General features: G+C 37.9%; 1 protein-coding gene across 9 annotated transcripts in view; it reads right to left on the minus strand.

The window, feature by feature from the left end:
* The window catches only part of PTBP3 (polypyrimidine tract binding protein 3), a 115,892-nt gene that overhangs the window by 54,732 nt on the left and 38,077 nt on the right, over positions 1–23,083 (minus strand). For 7 of the 9 annotated variants that reach the window (XM_007968413.3, XM_037983623.2, XM_007968408.3 and 4 more), the window contains exon 3: positions 2,785–2,954. The exons of the other annotated variants lie outside the window; for them this stretch is intronic. In XM_007968413.3, the coding sequence (XP_007966604.1) occupies positions 2,785–2,954 (170 nt within the window). The remainder of the gene's footprint in view (positions 1–2,784; positions 2,955–23,083) is intronic. 9 annotated transcript variants of the gene reach the window in all.

The following is a 23,083-nucleotide window of genomic DNA, read 5'->3' on the forward strand; positions in this document are numbered from 1 at the left end:
AGTAGAGAGACAGCCAAAAGTCACTACCCAGAGGAAGGCTGGTAAAAATAATCCCCATTTGGCCCCCAATACTTCACCCTCCAAATGCCCTGAGAAAAGTTATCACTCACGAGTGGTTCTAGTGACTCAAATCAGAATCTCCTGTTCAAGTGTATTTACTAAAAAGATATTTTTTAAACAGGATTTGTGATCAAAACACAAGCAATTAACATAACACTTACGGTTAGCTTACCGATAAAAATAAACCCAGAATCAGTAGCAGAGACAAAGAAAATTATGATGTTGCCTGCTCAGCGTTTCACAGGCAATTAGCCATTAGATATGGCCATGTGGTCTCTGTTCAAATCATCAAACCATACTATTCTCAATAGTAGCAATTGTGTTAAAATAAAGATCTAACTGGCAGGGATGCACTGTCTCCAAAGGATTTAAGACAAATGTGGAAATACAACAAGGGCCAAATATTAAGGCATGTTACACTTAACTTCTCCAGATCTTAGTAACCTCATGTGAATTAAAGAGGATATTAAATAAGTGATTTACTAAATATAGGGAACTCAGTTAGACATCATCATCCAACCTCTTTCATGCCCAATGCTTACTACTATTTATAAATGTATTTAAAATGTGTTTCTTAAACTTATTATTTATCAAAAGCAGATGAAACACAGTAATACATCACAATGTACTACAAAATACCTAGGGCCTAGATTTGTTGTCCTCTTCTTTACAGTAATAAACAGTATAAAAGATTTTTAGGACAGCCAAAAACTTGGAAAAAACTAAAGAATTCATCCCAGTGGGGTCTGAGTTGGAACAAGAGGACATACAATTATTAAAATCCACATGACAAGTATTATATTTTTTGTCATGGTCACCACAGAAACAAGTTTCCTTACTCATCTTAAGAAGAATCTGTTACCTTCTCAAATGGAAACTCTTTTTTTTTTTTTTTGAGATGGAGTCTCGCTCTGTCACCTAGGCTGGAGTGCAGTGGCCAGATCTCAGCTCACTGCAAGCTCCGCCTCCCGGGTTTACGCCATTCTCCTGCCTCAGCCTCCCGAGTAGCTGGGACTACAGGTGCCTGCCACCTCACCTGGCTCGTTTTTTGTATTTTTCAGTAGAGACGGGGTTTCACCGTGTTAGCCAGGATGGTCTTGATCTCCTGACCTCGTGATTCGCCCGTCTCGGCCTCCCAAAGTGCTGGGATTACAGACTTGAGCCACCGCGCCCAGACTCAAATGAATACTCTTTACAGTCTCTTCTGAATTATGAAAGAAGATACATATTAATTCTATACCTAAAATAAACTGACTTTTTGAGAGGACATTATTTTGACTAGCCTCCTGCACTACACCCCAGCAGACCAGTCCAAATTAAAATGGAGTCACTCATGCAAAGTAAAGCAAGTAAATCCCCAAACAAACCAGTTTTTCCTGAAAACAGGAGATTCGCAGCAACCAATCAGAAAGAGAGTGGCCTACCTGAATCAGCACAGTAAGTTCCTACTGATTTGATCCTTACAAGAAAAGTAAAATGCAATAACCCAGTGTTAACAAATTCACTTTTTAAACAACTGTTATTTCCTTGTTCCCACCTTATAAAAACCAACTGTTCTGTCTTGCCCAGTGGAACATTCATTCTATTTTTTTTTTTTTTTTTTTTTTTTTTTTTTTTGAGAAGGAGTCTCGCTCTGCCGCCCAGGCTGGAGTGCAGTGGCCGGATCTCAGCTCACTGCAAGCTCCGCCTCCCGGTTTCACGCCATTCTCCTGCCTCAGCCTCCCGAGTAGCTGGGACTACAGGCGCCCACCACCGCGCCTGGCTAATTTTTTGTAGTTTTAGTAGAGACGGGGTTTCACCGTGATAGCCAGGATGGTCTCGATCTCCTGACCTTGTGATCCGCCCGTCTCGGCCTCCCAAAGTGCTGGGATTACAGGCTTGAGCCACCGCGCCCGGCCCATTCTATTTTAAAGAATGAGGTGTTGCTCGGTTCTAGAATCACAAATAGAAGCCAATGTAATCATGTTTAAATGTGTTGTGATTTTGTCTTTTGACAATACTATACTTTTTTTTCTTTTTTTTGGTGAGACAGAAATTTACTCTTGTTGCCCAGGCTGGAGTGCAATGGCACGATCTCAGCTCACCACATCCTCCACCTCCCAGGTTCAAGCGATTCTCCTGCCTCAGCCTCCCGAGTAGCTGGGATTACAGGCATGTGCCACCATGCCCGGCTAATTTTGTATTTTTAGTAGAGACAGGGTTTCACCGTGTTGCCCAGGCTGATCTCGAACTCCTGACCTCAGGTGATTTGCCTACCTTGGCCTCCCAAAGTGCTGGGATTACAGGCATGAGCCACTGCGCCCGGCCGACAATACTAGACATTTTTATCTAGATTTTTGAAAACTTAACTGTTCTTTAATTTGCCAAATGAGGTATAATTTATATCCTATCAGCGTTTTCTGCTAATCACAGGACATTTGATAAACCACTGTGTAATACAAAATATAAATCAAATTAAAAACAAATTAACTAAAAGAAAATAAAACATTTGTGCCTTAAGAAGAAAAAACATAAGTCAATGGATAAGAGAAATCCTGTTTCTTGTGTTACTATGGTTTGTTGCTTCCTGTTACACTCCCCCCGCAAAAAATCTACTTTTAAAACTAATTTATGTTCAGAATATGAAATTTTAAAAATACAGAGAAGCTCAAGAAAATAAAAAATAATCAGTAATACTAACATCTGGAGATAATCACTCTTTGTCAATCTTTAAATATTACATACCTGGCTTTTTCCTTTCAACATCAAAAGATTAGTTACTTTGCCAAATGGTAGACCTAATGATATGATCTCTGCTTCGGTGACATCACATGGAATTTTTCGAAGATGGAGAACACGGGAAGGCGAACAGGGAGGTCTATCTCGTTTAAATTTCTTGCTGTCATTCCCATTAGCTAAAAAACATAAGATTCTTTTTTAAATTACTGAAACTAATTTGGGTTGACATACTACCTTAATCATATTGTCACATTTAATCTTAAATGAGTTTTGGGTTTTGAACTTCAGGGAAACATGGGGCTGATGGGGGTAGGTGGAAAAGGAGAGTAGAAAACAAAACCAACTACCTTTTAATAAACGGGTGCTTTTGGTTTTTCACAGTGGGTATTAAATTTTTTAAAACTGAAGTCTGATTTTAATTCAAGGAAAAATATAAGGGTAAATGAATTATGTTATTTCAAATACCTCTAAATACTCAACTTTTTCTTATGAATAGAGAACACTATTTATGATGTCTTTAATGTATTTTAAGGACATTTTTCTAATTTATTCTACTGCTGAATAAATAAATTAGAACAATAAAATTTCAGGAAAGACTATGATAAAAATCTGGTATTTATCACATCCTAAGGAGATATGGATTTGAGCTGTATATTTATTAAAATGAAGTTTATTTCTTAGGTGTTAATAGTCTGTATTTTTTAGAAGCTAAATTGTGGTTTCCTATGATAATCTTACTCCTTATTATATAACAATAATTCTTAACGTAAGTACCACCTTGCTGAAAATGCAAATTTCCAACCCCACCCAGACCTACTGAAGTGGAAGCTCCAGGAGTGGAACCCAGTGACCTACTTTATTTAACAAGCCCTCCAGGAGATTCTATTTACTCTGAAGTTGGAGAATTACTGCTGTAAAGTAAAAAAATTCATTAAGCTAAATGTATTTAAATCCTATTGTTTCAATACTGAGAATAACTAGAATTGACAAGCCTGTAAGCAACACTTATGTTTATGCAGGTAAGATTCAGAAAGGTTTTTCTTCCAGAAACAGAACCAAAAGACTAAATACAAATTACTTAAAAGTTAAAAGTTTCATTGCAATGTTGTTTGATCACTAAATACCCTATTTGCCACTACTCGGAGAAAAATATAATCTTTCCAAATGCCTAAAAATACCATTTCTCTAAACAATAATTAAACTTTACAATCAAATGTCTGTGATCCTAAACAAATTTCATGAGGACCAAATAAAAATTAATATAGCCATATTTCATATCCATCCATATCTGTGGCACAGAACTCAACTTGTTTACAACTAGATAGGTTGACTTAATACCCAAACTAGCACTTGTTCCCAAATTCTCTATGTTCACGAATGCAAGCAGCACCCTCCCCAGACCTAAAAGACTAACAATACCTAGAGGCCCATACAGGTCTATGTACCTTTATATAGCAAATGCCTATGTCAGATTATGGAAAATAATTGACACACAAATGTTTATTGGATTAATTAATCTGGAAGGCAAGAGATTCTATCTGCTCGTCTCCCTTATCAATCACCAATAAATACTGATTTTCCCTCCAAAATGACTACTGATTATATTCTTTCATTTCCACTCTCAAAGTCACCAACCTCACCCTGATCTTGCCCCCACTTCAGCTCTCCCCTCCTCTAATTTCACCCTCCCTGCTTCCCATATTCTGGGGATCCAGTATCGTATCAATGTTAACTAAAATAGTGTATCGGGCCCGGCACAGTAATTCACGCCTGTAATCCCAGCACTTTGGGAGGCTGAGGCGGGCTGATCACCTGCAGTCAGGAGTTCGAGACCAGCCTGGGCAACAGGGCAAGACCCCCATCTCTAAAAAAAAATAATAATAATAACAAAAATTAGCAGGATGTGCTGGCGTATGCCTGTAATCCAGGTACTTGGGAGGCTGAGGCAGGAGAGTCACTTGAACTCAGGAGGAGGAGGCTGCAGTGAGCCAAGATTGCACCACTTGCACTCCAGCCTGAAACCCTGTCTCAAAATAACATAACATAAGGTAACGTAAGTAACATAACATAAAGTAACGTAACGTAACATAACGTGTATCATGTCATTATTCTGCTCCAAAAACCTAAACAGGTACCAAATACCTAAAATGTCATTTCACTGCTAACTTTCAAACTTTTTCACTTACACTGCCTCATTTGAGTCTCATAAATACCGAAACTAAAGTGTAAAGGTAATTTCAAAGTGTCTTACTACTCCTAGAAAAAGGTAAGTAACTTGACACTGACAATGTAAATTTACAAAGACTTAGATGGACTGTGAACAATAACAAATGATAACACTGGTACTAGAGTAAAACAGCAAACATCAGAGTACTGGACGGGGGTGAGAGTGTAACAGGGAATGTCTTTTTGGCACCTTCCCTGCAGGCATAGAGAGCTAAACAGTAACACTACCAAGGTGGCCTTGCTCAACCAGCACAAGGAGTTACAGGATGGGAGAAAGGGACTAGAGAAACTTTCTAAAGGCATGAGGCTCCTATCAGTTTACCCAGAATAGTCCAACAAGAATGAAAGAACATTTAAAAAGTTGTTTCTTTAATAGAGGTATTCTATGTTTGAGAAAATGTGAATACCAAACAAGTTACCTGAGCTCCCATTTATGTTGCACTTTCAAATAAAGACGTAAGATGACAAATTGTCACCAAGAAATGTGCAACTATAATTCACCACTTTAGGTTGTTAATTGTTCCATATTATAAAATACCCAGGCTACGTTAAGAGCGCAGAGCTATGAAATTAGATATCCTGTTCTGAGCAAGTTACTTAACGTTACTAAGCCTCAGATTCTACTCCTGTAAGACGGGCATAACAAGAATATTTTGAAATTTTAATTTGTTCTTTTCAATATATTTTAAATGCTGAGCACAACATCTAGTACACTGTAATCAATAATATGTCTAGCGTTTCTTAAGAAAGACTGTTTTGCTTGGAAATTATGTTCTATTTTTTCCAATCAAAACGGTAACTGTAAACGATAGCGATTTTTTGCACTTGATGTCCTTATTTGCCATAATGAAGACATTGCCCCAAATTAACGGAACATATTATTATTATATGAAATCTCAAAATCTAAGAATGACTCATTTAGGTGACTGGGAAAGGGTTATATGTAAAGATTTGATAGATAATCTGAAGATGAAGAATGTATACCATCATAAGCAATTGTATGGCCATGATTTAAAAGCCAGTAGGAAAAAAGGAAATTCAAATGTATTGGACACACAAATTTAAATAATTATTTACTGTACAAAAGGACAGAGTACAGTTTCCAAAAATCTTAATATAAAAATAAGCATTCAAAATACTTTGCTTGTATAAATCGTGTTGTATTTTACTAAACTACATATTAAAAACTACAAAATGCCCACTACGTATTAGTCATGCTTCCAAAGAGCTATGTGAAACAGGGTTTTTAAAAATTCATAATATTCCCACCTCAAAACTAGAAGATTCTGTCAGGAAAACTACTTGCGAAACATGGATTCATTTTTTAAAAATCAACTTTATGAGGGTTTACTTTAGATAGAATAAGACATCCACCCACATTTTAAATGCAGGGTTTGATGAGTTTTGACAAATACAATCCATATAACCACCACAAAAATCAAGACATCCCAAAAAGTTCCCTAGTAACCCTTTGCAGTTAGTCCTCCCTACCAAACTCCCAATCCCCACCCCGGGCAATCTGAACCCTACAGATCACTACAGCTTTATCACCATTCTTGAAATGAGGTACCTACTTGGGGAGAATTCACACCTTAAACATTTTTTGAGTCATCTAAACCATAAACATCATGACATTTCTGCATGTATTTAGATCTTTTTAAGTTTCTCTCAGTAAAGTTCTGTAGTTTTCAGTGTAATGGTCTCATACATATTTTGACACCTTTATCCCTAAGTACTTCATAATTTTTAATGAACCAGTAATACTTTAAATTTTTTGTCATAATTGATAATATATAGAAACACAACTGACTTTGATATCTTGATCTTATATCCTACAGTCTTGCTAAGTTCTTTAGTATTTGTACATACACAGTTTTCTTACTCTCAAATTTACATGCTATTTATTTATTTAGAGATGGAGTCTTGCTCTGTCACCCAGGCTGGAGTGCAGTGGTGCAATCGGCTCACTGCAATCCCCACCTCCCGGGTTCAAGCAATTCTCCTGCCTCAGCTTCCCTAGCTAGAATTACAGGCGCACACCACTACGCCCAGCTAATTTTTGTATTTTTAGTAGACACGGGGTTTCACCAAGTTGGCCAGGCTGGTCTCGAACTCCTAACCTCAGGTAATGCACCCACCTTGGCCTTCCAAAGTGCTGGGATTACAGGCATGAGCCACCGTGCCTGGCCTGCCATATATTTATTTTATTTATTTATTTATTTTACAGCTTTACTGAACTAGCCAGGATTTTCTGTCTGCAAAATGTTGAATAGAATCAACGAGACTGGGCATCCTTGCCTTGTTCTTGATATTAAGGGAAAGGCATTATCTTACACTATTGAGTATAATAATGCTAGCTGTAGTTTCATAACTTTATCAGGTTGAAAATGTTCCCTTCTATTCCTAGTTGGCTAACAATTTTATCACAAAAGGAGTTGAATTCTTTCAAATGCCTTCTCCAGATCTCTTAAGATGAACAGATTTTATTTTGTATTCTGTTACACTGATTTTCAAATGTAAGTACTTTGTAGAAACCCTACTTGGTCATGGCACATGTACCATGATTTTTTTTCCTCACTCTTCATACATGTGTGATACGTGTGTGTATGTATGTGTGTGTGTGTATATATATTCAATTATATATTATATATATAATTGAATGTGATTTTTTTTTTTAGTTTAGAGATCACTAGTTATAAGAGAGATATAACAATCATTTGAAAGATTTCAGAACTTCATTATTTCAGAAATAATGAAAGAATTATTTCCATGATGAGAGATTTCAGTGGGATGGGCAGGTTCATGTTGATGCCATTTCAGTGACGATTTATTTCAGTCTACATACTTTCCAAGAATGTCTAAAAAAGAAAAAATCCTTGTTGCTAGGCACGGTGGCAAGTACCTGTAGTCTCAGCTACTGAGGAGACTGAGGTGGGGTAAGATCACTTGAGGAAGAGTCTGAGACCAGCCTGGGCAACATACCAAGACCATGTTCTCTAATAAAAATTATTAATACATAATCTCTATCACTTAGAATTACTTTAGTGCCTCCATATTTTGGGAGTACAACTTTATCCCCAACTTTTATGCTCACTGGTTGAATCTCTCCATTCTTTCCTTCAGAGCTCAATCCAACAGCTACCAACTATTGCTTACAATACTTTTTCTTGAGATTTTTCTGGAAGCATAATGCCTATGGTTTTAGCTGTACTCTTTTCAACCAACATTCAAACAGCAGAATAAACTTACTAAATGCTTGTCTTGCCATGATTTCCACCACTGCAGCTTGTACTCTGTTCTCACACTGCTACCACAAGGAAAAACCCGACTTTAATATCTTGCTTAACATTTTTATGTCAATATTCATGAAAGATATTAATCTGTAGTTTTCTTTAGCTGCAGCAGCGTAATACTGGCCTCCTAAGAAGTGGAAAGTGTTCCCACCTCCTTTATATTCTGCACAGTCTGTGTAGGATTAGTATTATTTACTCCTTATATGTCTGATAGACTTCATCAATAAAGCCATACGGGACCGTACTTTTCAATAACTAATATGATTTTTTTAAACAACTACATGGCTTTCTGAGTTTTCTATTCCTTTTGCATCAGTTTGATAATTTGTGTCTTTCAAAGAATTTGTCCACTTCATCTAAAGAATGAAATTTATTAGCTTAAAATTTCATAATATTCACTTAATCTACTTAGTCTGCTAAGGCTACCATACAAAATACCACAGACTGGGTGGCTTAAACAAGAAAAATTTATGGAGGTTAAAAGCCCAAGATAAGGGTTTCTGGTGAGGGCTCTTCCTGTCTTACAAACAGCTGCCTATTTGCTGGCTGACTTTTCACAGTGTCCTCACACAGCAAGAAGAGAGGACGTGCAAGCAAGCTCTCCAGTGTCTCTAAGGACTCTAATCCCCTCATGAGGGTGCCACCCACCTTCATGATGTAATCTAAACATTATTTCCCAAAGGTCCCAGCTCTAAATACCATCACATAGCAAGTTAGGGCTTCAACATACCAATTCTGGGAGGTTACAAACATTCAGTCAATAATAACATCCTTCTAATGACTGTAGAATCATTTGGCAATTTGTATCTTTTATTTTTTCAAGTCTACTTAGAGGTATTATTATTAATTTTATTTACCACATAAACAACTACTGGTTTCATTAATTTTTCTCTACTGTTTTCTGTCACTGACTTTTGCTTTCATCTTTAATATTTCCTCTTTTCTATCTACTTGTAGGGTTTAACATGTTCTTTTTCTTCTAGTTATAGCTGGAAGCGTAGATGATTCACTTTAGACATTTTTTCTTTTCTAATATAAACATTTAAAACTATGTATTTCCTTCTAAGAACAACTCTAGTGGAACCCCACAAATTTCATTAAGGTTTCATTTTATTTCTGTTCAAAATACCTTCTAATATCCCTTGTGACAACTTCTTTGATCAACGGGTTATGTTTTTCTTTTTTTACTATTTGGCACATTTTCCCCCCAAATATTTGAGGATCTTGCTTTTCTGATTTCTAATAGAATTCTAATGAAGTCAGATAATTTACATGATTTTAATCACTGTTTAAAGTACTAAACTTATTTTAGGACCCAGAATACAGCCTGCCTATCTTGGTGATATGGTTTGGCTATGTCCCCACCCAAATCTCATCTCAAATTGTAATGCCATAATCCTGATGTTGTCGAGGTAGGGACCTGGTGGGAGGTGATTGGATCATGGGGGTGGTTTTCCCCGTGCTGTTCTTGTGCTAGTGAGGGAGTTCTCACAAGATCTGAAGGTTGTATAAGTGTGTGAGAGTTTCTCTTTCACACTCCCTCTAACCTGCCACCATGTAAGACCTGCCTGCTTCCCATTCTGCCATAATTGCAAATTTCCTGAGGCCTTGCCTGCCATGTGAAACTATGAATCAATTAAACCTCTTTTCTTTATAAATTATCCAATCTCAGCAGTTCTTTATAGCACTGGGAGAACAGACTAATACAGTAAATTGGTATTGGTACAATGGGATACTGCTATAAAGATACCTGAAAATATGAAAGTGACTTTGGAACTGGTAATGGGCAGAGGTTGGAACAGTTTGGAGGGCTCAGAAGACAGGAAGATGTGGGAAACTTTGGAACTTCCTAGAGACTTGTTGAATACTTTTGAGCAAAATGCTGATAGTGATATGGATAACGAAGTCCAGGCTGAGGTGGTCTCGGAGACAGATGAGGAACTCACTGGGAACTGGAACCAAGGATACTCTTGCAATGCTTTAGCAAAGAGACTGGTGGCATTTTGCCCCACCCTAGAGATCTGTGGAACTCGGAACTTAAGAGAGATGATTTAGGGTATCTGGCAGAAGAAATTTCTGAACAGCAAAGTGTTCAACAGGTGGTAGAGCATAAAGGGTTGGAAAATTTGCAGCCTGACCATGTGATAGAAAAGAAAAACCCATTTTCCGGGGAGAAATTCAAGTTGGCCGCAGAAATTTGCATAAGTAATCAGTAGTCAAAAGTAGTCAAATGTTAATCACCAAAACAATATCGAAAATGTCTCCAGGGCATGTCAGAGATCTTCATAGCATCCCCTCCCATCACAGGCCTGGAGGCCTAGGAGGAAACAATGGTTTCACGGGCTGGCCTGGGCCCTGCTGCTCTGTGCAGCTTTGGAACTTGGTGCCCTGCATTCCAGCTGCTCTAGCTCCAGTAGTGGCTAAAAGGGACCAAGGTACAGTTCAACCGTTGCTTCAGAGGGTGCAAACCCCAAGCCTTGGTAGCTTCCACATAGTGTTGGGTCTGCAGGTGAGCAGAAGACAAGAGTTGAGCTTGGGAAACCTCCCAGATTTCAGAGGATGTATGGAAATACCTGGATGTCCAGGCAGAATTCTGCTGCAGGGGTGGAGCCCTCATGGAGACGTTCTACCAGGGCAGTGCAGAAGGGAAATGTGGGGTTGAAGCCCAAACATACAGTCCCTCCTGAGGCACTGTGCCTAGTGGAGCTGTGAGAAGAGGACCACTGTCCTCCAGATCTCAGAATGGTAGATCCATTGACGACTTGCACCATTTGGAAAAGCCACAGGGGCTCAACACCACCGTTGGCACTCAACACAGCCACGGGGCTGAACCCTGCAAAGCCACAGGGGTGGAGCTGCCCAAGGCCTTGGAAGCTCATTCTTTGCAAAAGCATGTCCTAGATGTGAGATGTGGGGTCAAAGGAGATTATTTTGGAGCCTTAAGATTTAATGACTGGCTAGATATGGTGGCTCATGCCTATAATCTCAGCATTTGGGAAAGCCGAGGCAGGCAGATCACTTGAGGCCAGGAGTTTGAGACCAGCCTGGCCAACATGACAAAACCCCATGTCTGCTAATAGTACAAAAATTAGCCCAGCATGGTGATGTGCACCTGTAGTCCCAACTACTCAGGAGGTTGAGGTGGGAGAACCACTTGAACCCAGGAGGCGTGGGCTGCAGTGTACCAAGTTCATGCCATTGCATTCCAGCCTGGGCAACAGAGCGAGAATCCATCTCAAAAAACAAAACAAAAAACAACAACAACAAAAACAAGATTTAATGACTGCCCCACTGAATTTTGGACCTGCTTGGGAGCCTATGGCCCTTTCGTTTTGGTCACTTTCTCCCATTTGGAATGAGAGCATTCATCCAATGCCTGTACCCCCGTTGTATCTCAGAACTAACTAACTTGCTTTTATTTTATAGGCTCATAGGCAGAAGGGACTTGCCTTGTCTCAGATTAGACTTTGGACTTGGACTTTTGGGTTAATGTTGGAATGAATTAAGACTTTGGGGAACTGCTGGGAGGCATGATTGGTTTTGAAATGGAAAAAGGATGTGAGATTTGGGAGGGGCCAGGGGCAAAATAATATGGTTTCACTCTTGTGTTTCCACCAAATCTCATCTGGAATTGTAATCATCATGATTCCCATGTGTCGAGGGAGGGACCTGGTGGGATGTGGATAAATTATGGGGGTGGTTTCCCCCATGCTCTTCTTGTGATAGGGAGCGAGTTCTCACAAGATACGATGGTTATGTAAGCGTTTAGCAGTTCCTCCTTCACTCTCACTCTCTCTCACCTGTCGCCATGTAAGACTTTGCCTGCTTCCCCTTCTGCCATAATTATAAGTTTCCTGAGGCCTCCCCAGCCACAGGAACTGTGACACAATTAAGCCTCTTTTCTTTATAATTATGCAGTCTCAGGTATTCTTTACAGCGGTGTGACAAAGGACTAATACAACTGGTGACTACTTTATATGAACTTGAAAATAAAGTATATTATTCTGGTGTTGGGAAGATTGTTCTACATTGTCAATTAGATCAAGCTGGTTTAAAATGTCTATATTAGGGATCTACCAACTTTCTCTTAAACAGGCACATAAATATTTCAGATGTTGTGGGCCACAGGATCTCTGTCAGAACTACTCAACTGTGCAGTTACGGCATGAAAACAGCTATAAACAAATCACATAACTGTGTTCAAATATAATTTTATGTATGGATACAGAAATTTGAATTTCACAAAAGTTTTGTGTGTCATTTAATCTTATCCTTTAGTATTTTTCACCATTTGAAATTTTAAAAACCACTCTTAGCTAATGGGAAATTTAAAAGTGGTCAATGCGATGGATTTGGCCCACAGGTAAGAACTTGCCAATCCCTGTTCTATACCTTTACTGATTTTCTGTCTACTATACTATCAATTACTGGCAGAGGAGTGCTATCTCTAAATATACTTGGAGATTTATCTATTTCTGTTTCATTCTATTAGTTTTCACTTTACGTATTTTGCAACTATGTAATTAAACAGATCTATATTTAGATTATGTCTACTCAATAAATTGACCTCTTCATCATTATGAAATGTCTCTCTTTATCCCTTGTAATATTCTTTTGCCCAAAGTCAACTTTTCCTGATATTAGTATAGCTGGCTACTCCAACATTTTTATGATTAATGTTTGCATATATTTTCTTTCCCAACCTTTGGCTTTCTACCTGAGATTTCATATTTAAAATGGGTTTCTTATTGCACATCAAATAACTCGGCCTTCCTTTCATCTAAACAATCTGCCTTTTAATTGAATTTTTTATCCCATTCCCACTTCATATAATTATTAACATGGTTGGGTTTAGAAGTCCACCATCTTGTTATTTTTTCTATTTGTTCCATTTATTTTTTATTCCCTTTTTCCCTTGTTTCCTAGCTTCCGTTGGATTTTATTTTTTGGTATTCTATTTCATTTACATTATATGCTATCCCTTTTTACCTTTTTTTTTTTAAAGTGACTGCTCTGGAGTAGACAATATACATCTTTATCACAGACTACCTTCAAATAATATTAAAACACCTCAGTACACTGCAAGAACCTTCCAAAGTATATGTCTCTTTCCCTCAAGCTATCCTTTGTGGTACTGTTGTGTATTTTGCTTTTCCCATGTCATAACCCCCAAAAATATATTATCTTGCTTTAAATAGTCAATAATCTTTTAAATTAACAACAAAAAGGAGGGAAAAGCCATATATCCACATATTTATCATGTTGTATAAAACCCAGGTTTCTAACTGGTATCATTTTCCTCATGTTTAAAGTATTTCCCTTACCATTTCATGAAATGGAAGTCTGCTGCTAACAAATGCTCTCAGCTCTTGTGTGCCTGAAAGAAGATTTTAACTTCATTTCTAAATTTCATATAGAATTCCAGTTTGATTTTTTTTTTTCCCAGCACTCTAATGATGTTTCATCGTCTTCTGGCTTGCACCGTATCAGGTAAGAAATCTCTCTCCTCATTCTAATCTTTGTTCTTTTGAAGGAAAAGTGGTTCCCTCAATCTCCACCAATCCCCACCCCTGCCTGCTCTGGCTACTTTTAAGATTTACTCTGCATTCCTGGTTTCCAGCAATTTAATTATGATAAGCCTGGGTGTGGTTTCCGTTGTGTTTATCCTGCTTAAGGTTCACTGAACTTCCTGATAAGTGGGTTTATGTTTTCCAACACATATGGAAAATTTGGGATAATTTCTTGAGATGTATTTCTGCTCTCTGCCCCAACCATTTTTTCCCGCAACTTCAGTATACATATGTACGTTTAGACTGCTTGATTTTGTCCAGAGGTTACTTAGGCTCTGTTCACTTCTTTTCCAGTTTTTTTCTTTTGTTTTGATTTTTGAGACAGAGTCTTGCTTTTCTGCCCAGGATGGAGTGAAGTGGTACGATCTCAGCTCACTCTAACCTTCGCCCATGGGGTTCAAGCAATTCTCCTGCCTCAGTAGAATTCAAGCAATTCTACTCCTCCCAAGTAGCTGAGATTACCAGTGCACGCCACCACGCCCAGCTGATTTTTATATTTTTAGTAGAGAAGGGGTTTCGCCATGTTGGTCAGGATGGTCTCAAACTCCTGACCTCAGGTGATCCACCCGCCTGACCTCCCAAAGTGCAAGGATTACGGGGGTAAGCCACCACACCCAGTCTTCAGTTTTTTCTGTCTGTGTGCTTTAGTTTCATTTGCTATCTTCAAATTCACCGATGTTTTCTTCTGTAGAATGTAACGTGCTATGAATGCCATTATGTATTTTTTTCAGGTGTCTTATTTTTAACCTCTGTAAGTTCTATTTGATTTTTTCTCCTTCCTATGCTCGTATTTTCCTTTAAATACTTGAATATACTTTTAGTAACTGTTTCAGAGTACACAGCTGATAATTCCATCATCTCTGTAATTTTCTAGGTTTATTTCTGTTGATTGATTTTTCACTTGTTTGTGGGTCACATTTTTGTGGTTCCTAACAAGTCTGGCAATTGGATGCTCCACATTATGAGCACCAGAATTTGTTATTCTGTTGTTTTGTTATATTTGTTATTTCTTCTAAAGTGTTAGACTTCATTTTTAGAAAAATGTAAGTTACTTTCAGATCAGCTACACTGTTTTGGAGCTTGTTTTTAAGTTTCATTAGGGTGGATTTGAATTTGCCTTCATGCTGGAGCTAGTTCAGTTCTACTGTCAAGGCATGTCTCCTCTGGCGTCAGGTGCCTTAAGTGTGCTTCAAGTATTCAACAAGGACTCTCTATTGTAGTTGGCTATCACTCAAATATCTCTCCCAGTCCTGTGTGAGTCCTGGAAAGTTAAGCTTATAGCTCTCTGGCTGTTCTCTGCCTGACCTCACAGGCATATGTGCTGTGCATATGTGGCTTAATAATATTCAACAACATATTCAAAGGTATTATTTCTGAAGCACTTTTTCTACATATGCCCTTCTCTCTCATACTCCGCTCCCATACCTCCCAGGTGACTCAACCTTCCCAAACTTCAATCTCTCTCTTCAACTCAGCAATTGTACCATGTCTGCTTGGTTCCCCCAACTCCCATAGTCTAGAAAGAAAGCCAGGGTGACAATAGGGTTACCTCAATTGTTTCCCTTCTGGGACCACAATCCTGTTGTACTTGTTGCCCATTGTCTAAAAACAACTGACAGTAAATCCAGTCCCAGTTACTCTATCATGGTTGAGAGTAAAAATCTACAGATCTTTCACGAATTAGAAAAATTAAATCACAAAATTTATATGGGTGAGCATTAAGACTGCAGATGAGTTTTCTTTAAACTTATTAATTCTTAGAGCAGCTTTAAGGTATTGCTTATTTGATGGATTTAAGATTTATTTATCAAGTATGGAGATTAGCGTTCACAATTCTTCACATGCCTTTATTTAAAGCAATTTGAATGCATTTCTTGCTATGAAAAGCCAAGTACTCAAATTAACTGATAAGAGAAACTAGTGCTTATTATTAAATCATAGCATTCAATCCCAGTGGCAGAGAATGCAAATTTGTTTTCCAATATTTGTTTTCTACGTAAAACCACCTATTTTTAGCTAAGCACATGCCTGTCAGAAAAAAGAACTACATTCTCAGCTTCCTAAGTAGCTAGGTGTGGCTGTGAGACTAAGAAAACAGGATGTAAACGAAAATGACACGTGCTGCTTTTCCTTTAAGTGTCTTCATAAGGAGGGGGTATGTTCTTTTCTCTTTTCTTTGTACGAGTTCCAATAACCTCTAGGATCATTTGGTAAATCTGAAAACAGACACCATATACGTTGGAGCACTGACTACTTCAGAACTTGTTGAATGTGATGAAAATAAATTTCTGTCTTCTATAATGCTTATACCATCAATGTAGCCAAATTTAATACTGAGTTCTTTAAAAATAGGTCATTAAAGTTTGATTTGATTAAAAAAAAAAACTAGCTATTTGCAAAGCAAAAGAGTATATTAACAGTTTACAAGTATTTTGGTAAACAAAAGTTCCAGGAGGCCAGGTGCTGTGGCTCACATCTATAATCCCAACACTTTGGAAGGCGGAGACAGGAGAATTGCTTGAGCCCAGAAGTTTGCGGCCAACCTGAGGAACACAGGGAGACCCAGACTCTACAAAAAAATTTAAAAATTAGCTGGATGTGATGGCATGTGCCCATGGTCCCAGCTACTTGAGAGGCTGGGGTGGGAGGAACTCTTGAACCTGGGAGGTCGAGGCTGTAGTGAGCTGTGATTATGTGATTATGTGATTACATCTACACACGTATAATACTTACTGTTTGTGTGTATATATACACATATATATAAATACAAATTATTCAATTTGTTAGCAGTGGTTTCCTTCTTAGGAATATTATTAACCCATATCATCTTTATTTGTAAATCAATTAGATTTCTTTAACATTCAGCTTCATAAGACTTCAATAATTATATATACAATGGTTTCAAAAGAAGAGACTTCATAATCTGAGAAAAAAATGTTAACATCAATCAATTTGCAGACGATTGAAGTACATTTCTAATAAGATGTAAAAAATAGTAGCCATTAAGCGAAAAACATGAAGTATACTACATGAAAAAGTCTGTTTAACAAAAGCCGCCATTAAGTATAAATTTGTAAATTATAGTGTCAGAGGGTATCTGCATACATGTATAACAAAGTATTCATATTCAGAATATATAAGAAAACAAGTTAAAAAGGCAAACAACCCAACAGAAAAACAGGCAAAAGATCGGAGTAGCCACTTCATTAAAAGTATCCAAATGATCAGTAAGCATATGAAAATATAATCAATTTCATTAATAATTATGCAAACAAATCACAATGAACTATCAATATATGCTTACCAGAACAATGAAAATTAAAAATAAACAATATCGGCCAGGCCTGGTGGCTCACACCTGTATTACCAGCACTTTGGGATCACTTGAGGTCAAGAGTTCGAGACCAGGCTGGCCAACTTGGTAAAACCCTGTCTCTATGGAACATATAAAAATTAGCCAGGTGTAGTGGCACGTGCCTGTAATCCCAGCTACTCAGGAGCCTGAGGCATGTGGATCGCTTGAACCCAGGAGGCAGGGTTGCAGTGAGCTGAGACCACGCCACTGCATTCCAGCCTGGGTGACAAAGTGAGACTGTCTTAAAAAAAAATATATATATACACACACACACACACACACACACACACACATATACACACACACACACAATTAAGTATTGGCAAAGTTCTGGAATAACTAAACTGACGTAATTTCTGGTAAGAGTATAAAATCACTTTTGAAAATTAGTAGACTCGGTGGTCGGGCGCGGTGGCTCAAGCCTGTAATCCCAGCACTTTGGGAGGCCGAGTCGGGCGGATCACGAGGTCAGGAGATCGAGACCATCCTGGCTAACCCGGTGAAACCCCGTCTCTATTAAAAAATACAAAAAACTAGCCGGGCGAGGTGGCGGGCGCCTGTAGTCCCAGCTACTTGGGAGGCTGAGGCAGGAGAACGGCATAAACCCAGGAGGCAGAGCTTGCAGTGAGCTGAGATCCGGCCACTGCACTCCAGCCTGGGCGACAGAGCGAGATTCCGTCTCAAAAAAAGAAAAAAAAAAAAAAGAAAATTAGTAGACTCTACTGAAGATAAGCACCTGCACATGCTAGGACCCAGCAATTCTACTTCTAGACACATACTCAAGTAAAATGCACACATTTGTCCATGAAAAGATACGTCAAGAATATCCATAAATGTGGCCAGGTACAGTGGCTCACATCTATAATCCCAGCACTTTGGGAGGCCGACGTGAACAGATCACCTGAGGTCAGGAGTTTGAGATCAGCCTGGCCGACATGGTGAAATCCCATTTCTACTAAAAATACAAAAATTAGCTGGGCATGGTGGCGGGCGCCTGCAGTCCCAACTACTCAGGAGGCTGAGGCAGGAAAATCACTTCAACCTCGGAGGCAGAGGTTGCAGTGAGCCAAGATCGTGCCATTGCACTCCAGACTGGGCAACAAGAGCAAAACTCTGTCTCCAAAAAACCAGAAAAGATATCCATGTTCATGGACTGGAAGACTTGAAATTGTTTAAATGTCTATAATATACAAAGTGATCTACAGGATCAATGCAATCCCTATCAAAATCCCAATGGCATTTTTGCAGAGAAAAAAAAAAATCCTGACATTCATATAAAATCACAAAGGATCCAAAATAGCCAAAGCAATCTTAAGAAAAACAAAGCTGAAGGCCTCACATTTCCTAACTTCTACACATTACAAAGCAATAGTAATTCAAACAGTATGTTACTGACATAAAGACAAACATACAGACCAATGGAACAGACTAGAGAACCCAAAAATAAACTCTCACTTACGTGTTCAAATGATCTTCAACAAAGATGCCAAGGCTACATGATAGGAAAAGAACAGTTTCTTCCACATATGGTGCTGGTAAAATGTATATCCACATTTATAAAGAATGAAATTGACCCTTACTTTACACCACACACAAAAAAATATAACTCAAAATGAATTAAAGGCCTAGACCTAAGACCTGAAACTATAAAAGATCTAGAAGAGACAAAGGTTCATGACAGTGGATTTGGCAAAGATTTCTTGGATATAACACCAAATGCACAAGCAACAAAAGAAAACATGAACAAATGGTGCTAATATCAAACTCAAAACCCTCTGCACAGCAAGGGAATAAAAGAGTAAAAAGGCAATGAAAGAAATGGGAGAAAAAAATTGTAAACCACATATGTGATGGTGGGTTAATATTCAGAATACATAAACAGCTACTACAACTCAACAACAATAAAAACATCCCAATCATAAACTAGGAAAATTGAAGTCTGGGGACAGGGCTTATCACAGAGAAAATTTTTAAATTGGTAAAACAAAACAAAAAATAGGTAAAGGACTAGAATAGATATTTCTCCGAAGAAGATATACAAATAGCCAACAAGCACAAGAAAAGATGTTCAGCAACACTAATCATCAGGGAAATACAAATCAAAACCACATATCAAGTCACATCTGTTAGGATGGCCATTATTTGAAAAAATTTAAAACCCAAAAAGTAAGTATTGACAAGGATGTGGAAAAACTGAAACCCTTGTGTACTACTGGTGGGAATAATGGTGCAGCCACTATGAAGCACAGTATGATGATTCCTCAAAATAATAAAAAACAGAATTACCATATGATCCAGCAATCTCACTTCTGGTATAACGAAAAGAATTAAAAACAGGATCTCAAAGAGATATGTGCACACCATGTTCACTGCAGCATTACTCACAATAGCACAATAGCTAAGAGGTGGAAGCAACCTAAACGCCCATGGACAGATGAATGGATAAATAAAATGTGGTAGATACATACAATTATTCACTCTACAAAAAAGAGAAACCCTTTCATCTGCTGCAACAAATGAACCTTGAGGACACTATGCTAAGTGAAATAAGCCAATCACAAAAAGAAAAATGCTGCATGATTCCATTTATATGAGGTTATCTAAAATAGCCAAACTCTTGGAAACAGAAAGCAGAATGGACTAGAAAAGGAAGAGTTGTTGCTAAATGGATAGGGTTTCAGTTTTGTTAAGATGAAAAAATTCTAGCAATCTGTTGTACAACAATGTTCCTATAGTTAACATTACTACACTGTACACTCAAAAACGTACAAGATGGTAAATTTGGTATTTTTGACCAAAATGAGAGACAGAGCGCATACAAGCAAATGCAATGAAACACATAAAAAGGGAATATTCATAGCAACACTATGTATAAAATGGAAATAATTCAATGTCCATCAATAGAATAAAATACTATATAGAAATGAGAAGAATGAAAGGGGCAATACACAACAAAGGTTACTCTCACAAGCATAATGTTCAATGAAAGAAACCAGACAGGAAGGAGGATATACTATATTTATTGGCTTATTCATATAAAGTTTACAAACACAAAAAACTAACATGATGTTAGAAGTCAGGCTAATGAATACACTTGAAAAGAGGAAATGAATGAAAAAGGAAAGAACAACTCCTGCGAGTATTAGCAATGTTCTATTTCTTGCTCTGGATGCTGATTATATGGTATATGTATTTCATGATGTTATGGTAACAGTAATACTAACCAATTAGAGTACAAAAAGAAAGAAATGAAGAAATATTTTATTAATATAGCTCTAAAAATTATAAACATACAATACAGTATATATGTGGTTGAACGTATATGTGAGAGTGTCCCCTTCAGTATCTCTATTCTCTTTCCCTTGTAAAGTTATAGAACTCCCTCAATTATGATTAGACAGGGAACACCAGAATAAAGACTAATTTCCTAGACCCTTCACCCTCGCCCCCTTGAAGCTGATGTGTTGATGTGACAAAGTTCTAGCTAACAGAATGAGAAAAAAGTGCAACTTCTCGGTCTTGTCCCTGTAAGGGACTCAGCCTCCACTTCTCATCTCTCACCCTTAGAGTGTAATTTTCATCATTATGGCCTAAGATGGATGAAAAAGTTCAGCTTCAACTGTCCTTGTTACCCTTCCTGTGGGTACAATGGAGAGAGAGTACTATTTTAGATCTTGAGAAGTAGTCATGTTGAGGAAAAAAGAGCAACAAAAGAGAAAAAGTCTGGTCCCCAACACAATTCAAGAAACTAAGTGAGCCCCTAACTACTTACCCAGACTTCAGAAGAACTTAGAAATAAACTTAAATCTGTATTTTTAGGTTTGTATTACAGTTCTATTAGCCATCTAACCTGCATCTGAATATAGCATATCGAAATAATACCCCATGACCAAGTTTGTTTATTCCAGGCATGCAAGAATGGGTCAACATCAGGAAATTGTATTTCACTACATCAAAAAATGAATGGAGACCAAATCTTACAATAAACAGAAGCACAAAAGATGATGGTAACATTTATAGCCATCGATAATACAAACTAAGTAAAATAGAAAAGGAAGAAAATGATTAAAGTATGATGAAGGATTATTATCAAAACCCAGCAAGGTGCAGTGGCTCATGCCTGTAATCCCAGCACTTTAGGAGGCCGAGGAAGGAGGACTGATTGATCCCAGGAGTTTGAGACCAGCCTATGGGCAACATAGTAAGGCCCCGTCTCTACAGAAAATAAAAAATTAGCTGGGTGTGGTGGCACACGCCTGTAGTCCCAGCTACTTAAAAGGCTGAGGTGAGAGGACTGCCTGAACCCAGCAGGTTGAGGCTGCAGTGAGCCGTGTTTGGGACACTGGGCTCTAGGCTAGGCAACAGACCAAGACCCTGTTTGAAAAACAAACCAAAACAAAAAAACCCAACCACAAACATTATATTAAAAGATTAAATAATAAAGTCACCTCCACTGCAATTAAGAACAAGACAAAGATAATCACAATTACCACTGTTATTCAACTCATTTACGGAGGTTCCACTGAATATATAACAAGTTAACAAAATAATCCATATATTTATATACTTGAAATTATCTTTATTTGAAGACACATCATTGAATAACTGCAAAATTCAAAAACTAATAAAAAATTGCTAAGACATTTTAAAGTTAGTAGACACAAAATAAATATTCAAAAATCCACAGGTCTTCTCTGTACTCCAGTATCCCGTTAAAAATGAAAACAGGTAAAAAAAATTCCCACTCAATAAGAGCAAAAATACTAAATTAAGTTTAGTTGTATATAACAACATTTGAAGTAATAGTTATTTAAGAAGTTAATCTCAGGCTCATGCCTGTAATCCCAGCACTTTGGGAAGCCAAGGCGGGTGGATCACTCGAGGTCAGGAGTTCGAGACCAACCTGGTCAACATGGTGAAACCCTGTCTCTACTAAAAATACAAAAATTAGTCCAGTATGGTGGCAGGCGCCTATAATCCCAGGTGCTCAGAGGCTGAGTCAAGACAACCTCTTGAAACCAGGAGACGGTGGTTAGTGTAAGCAGAGACTGCACCACTGCACTCCAGCCTGGGCGAGACAGAGCAAGACTCAGTCTCAAAAGAGAAAAAAAGAAAGAAGTTAATCTCTTGCTCACATGAAAAGTCTAAATGTAGGAATTCCAGATCTGGAACAGTGACAAAGTTATCAGGCTCTAGCTGTCTCTGTTACAGATGCCTGTCATTCCCATCATCACCTAAGAAGCGGGAACACCCACAGGCAATAAGATTGGAGGGGAAAAAAGGAAAAACAGTGTACCCATGCAGAGATGCCCTGAAAGTTTCATACTACACTTCCACTTATACCTTGTCAGGACTTAATTACATGACCACATCTAGCTATAAGGAAGAACAGAAAAGTAGTAGTTTCATCGGGGTAGCAATGTGCCAGACAAAAATAGAGGATCTGTTGGAAAAAAAAAAAAAATGGAAGAATAGCATTGGGGAACACAATAAACAATCTCTGCCATTAATTCCTAAGATTACATTTTAAAAGAAAAGTATATGATTTATATGGAAAAGTGTGGAACTTTTTCAAAATTGTCAATGGACATAAAATAGCACCTAAAAACACTGAATCATAGGTCACATTCCTAAACGGAAAGATAATACCACAAAATGATCGACATTTCACATTAACATATAACTCTAACATAATTCTTATCTGAATCCCTAAGATACTGTAGGTAAAGGTTTGGGGAAGAAGGATTCTTTGTTTTAGAACTAGATCAAGCTTGTCCAACATGCAGCCTGTGCACAGCATGCAGCCCAGGACAGCTTTGAATGTGGCCCAACACAAATTCGTAAACTTTCTTAAAACGTTG

This window comes from Chlorocebus sabaeus, chromosome 12 (assembly GCF_047675955.1).
Source record: "Chlorocebus sabaeus isolate Y175 chromosome 12, mChlSab1.0.hap1, whole genome shotgun sequence".
Classification (NCBI taxonomy): domain Eukaryota; kingdom Metazoa; phylum Chordata; class Mammalia; order Primates; family Cercopithecidae; genus Chlorocebus; species Chlorocebus sabaeus.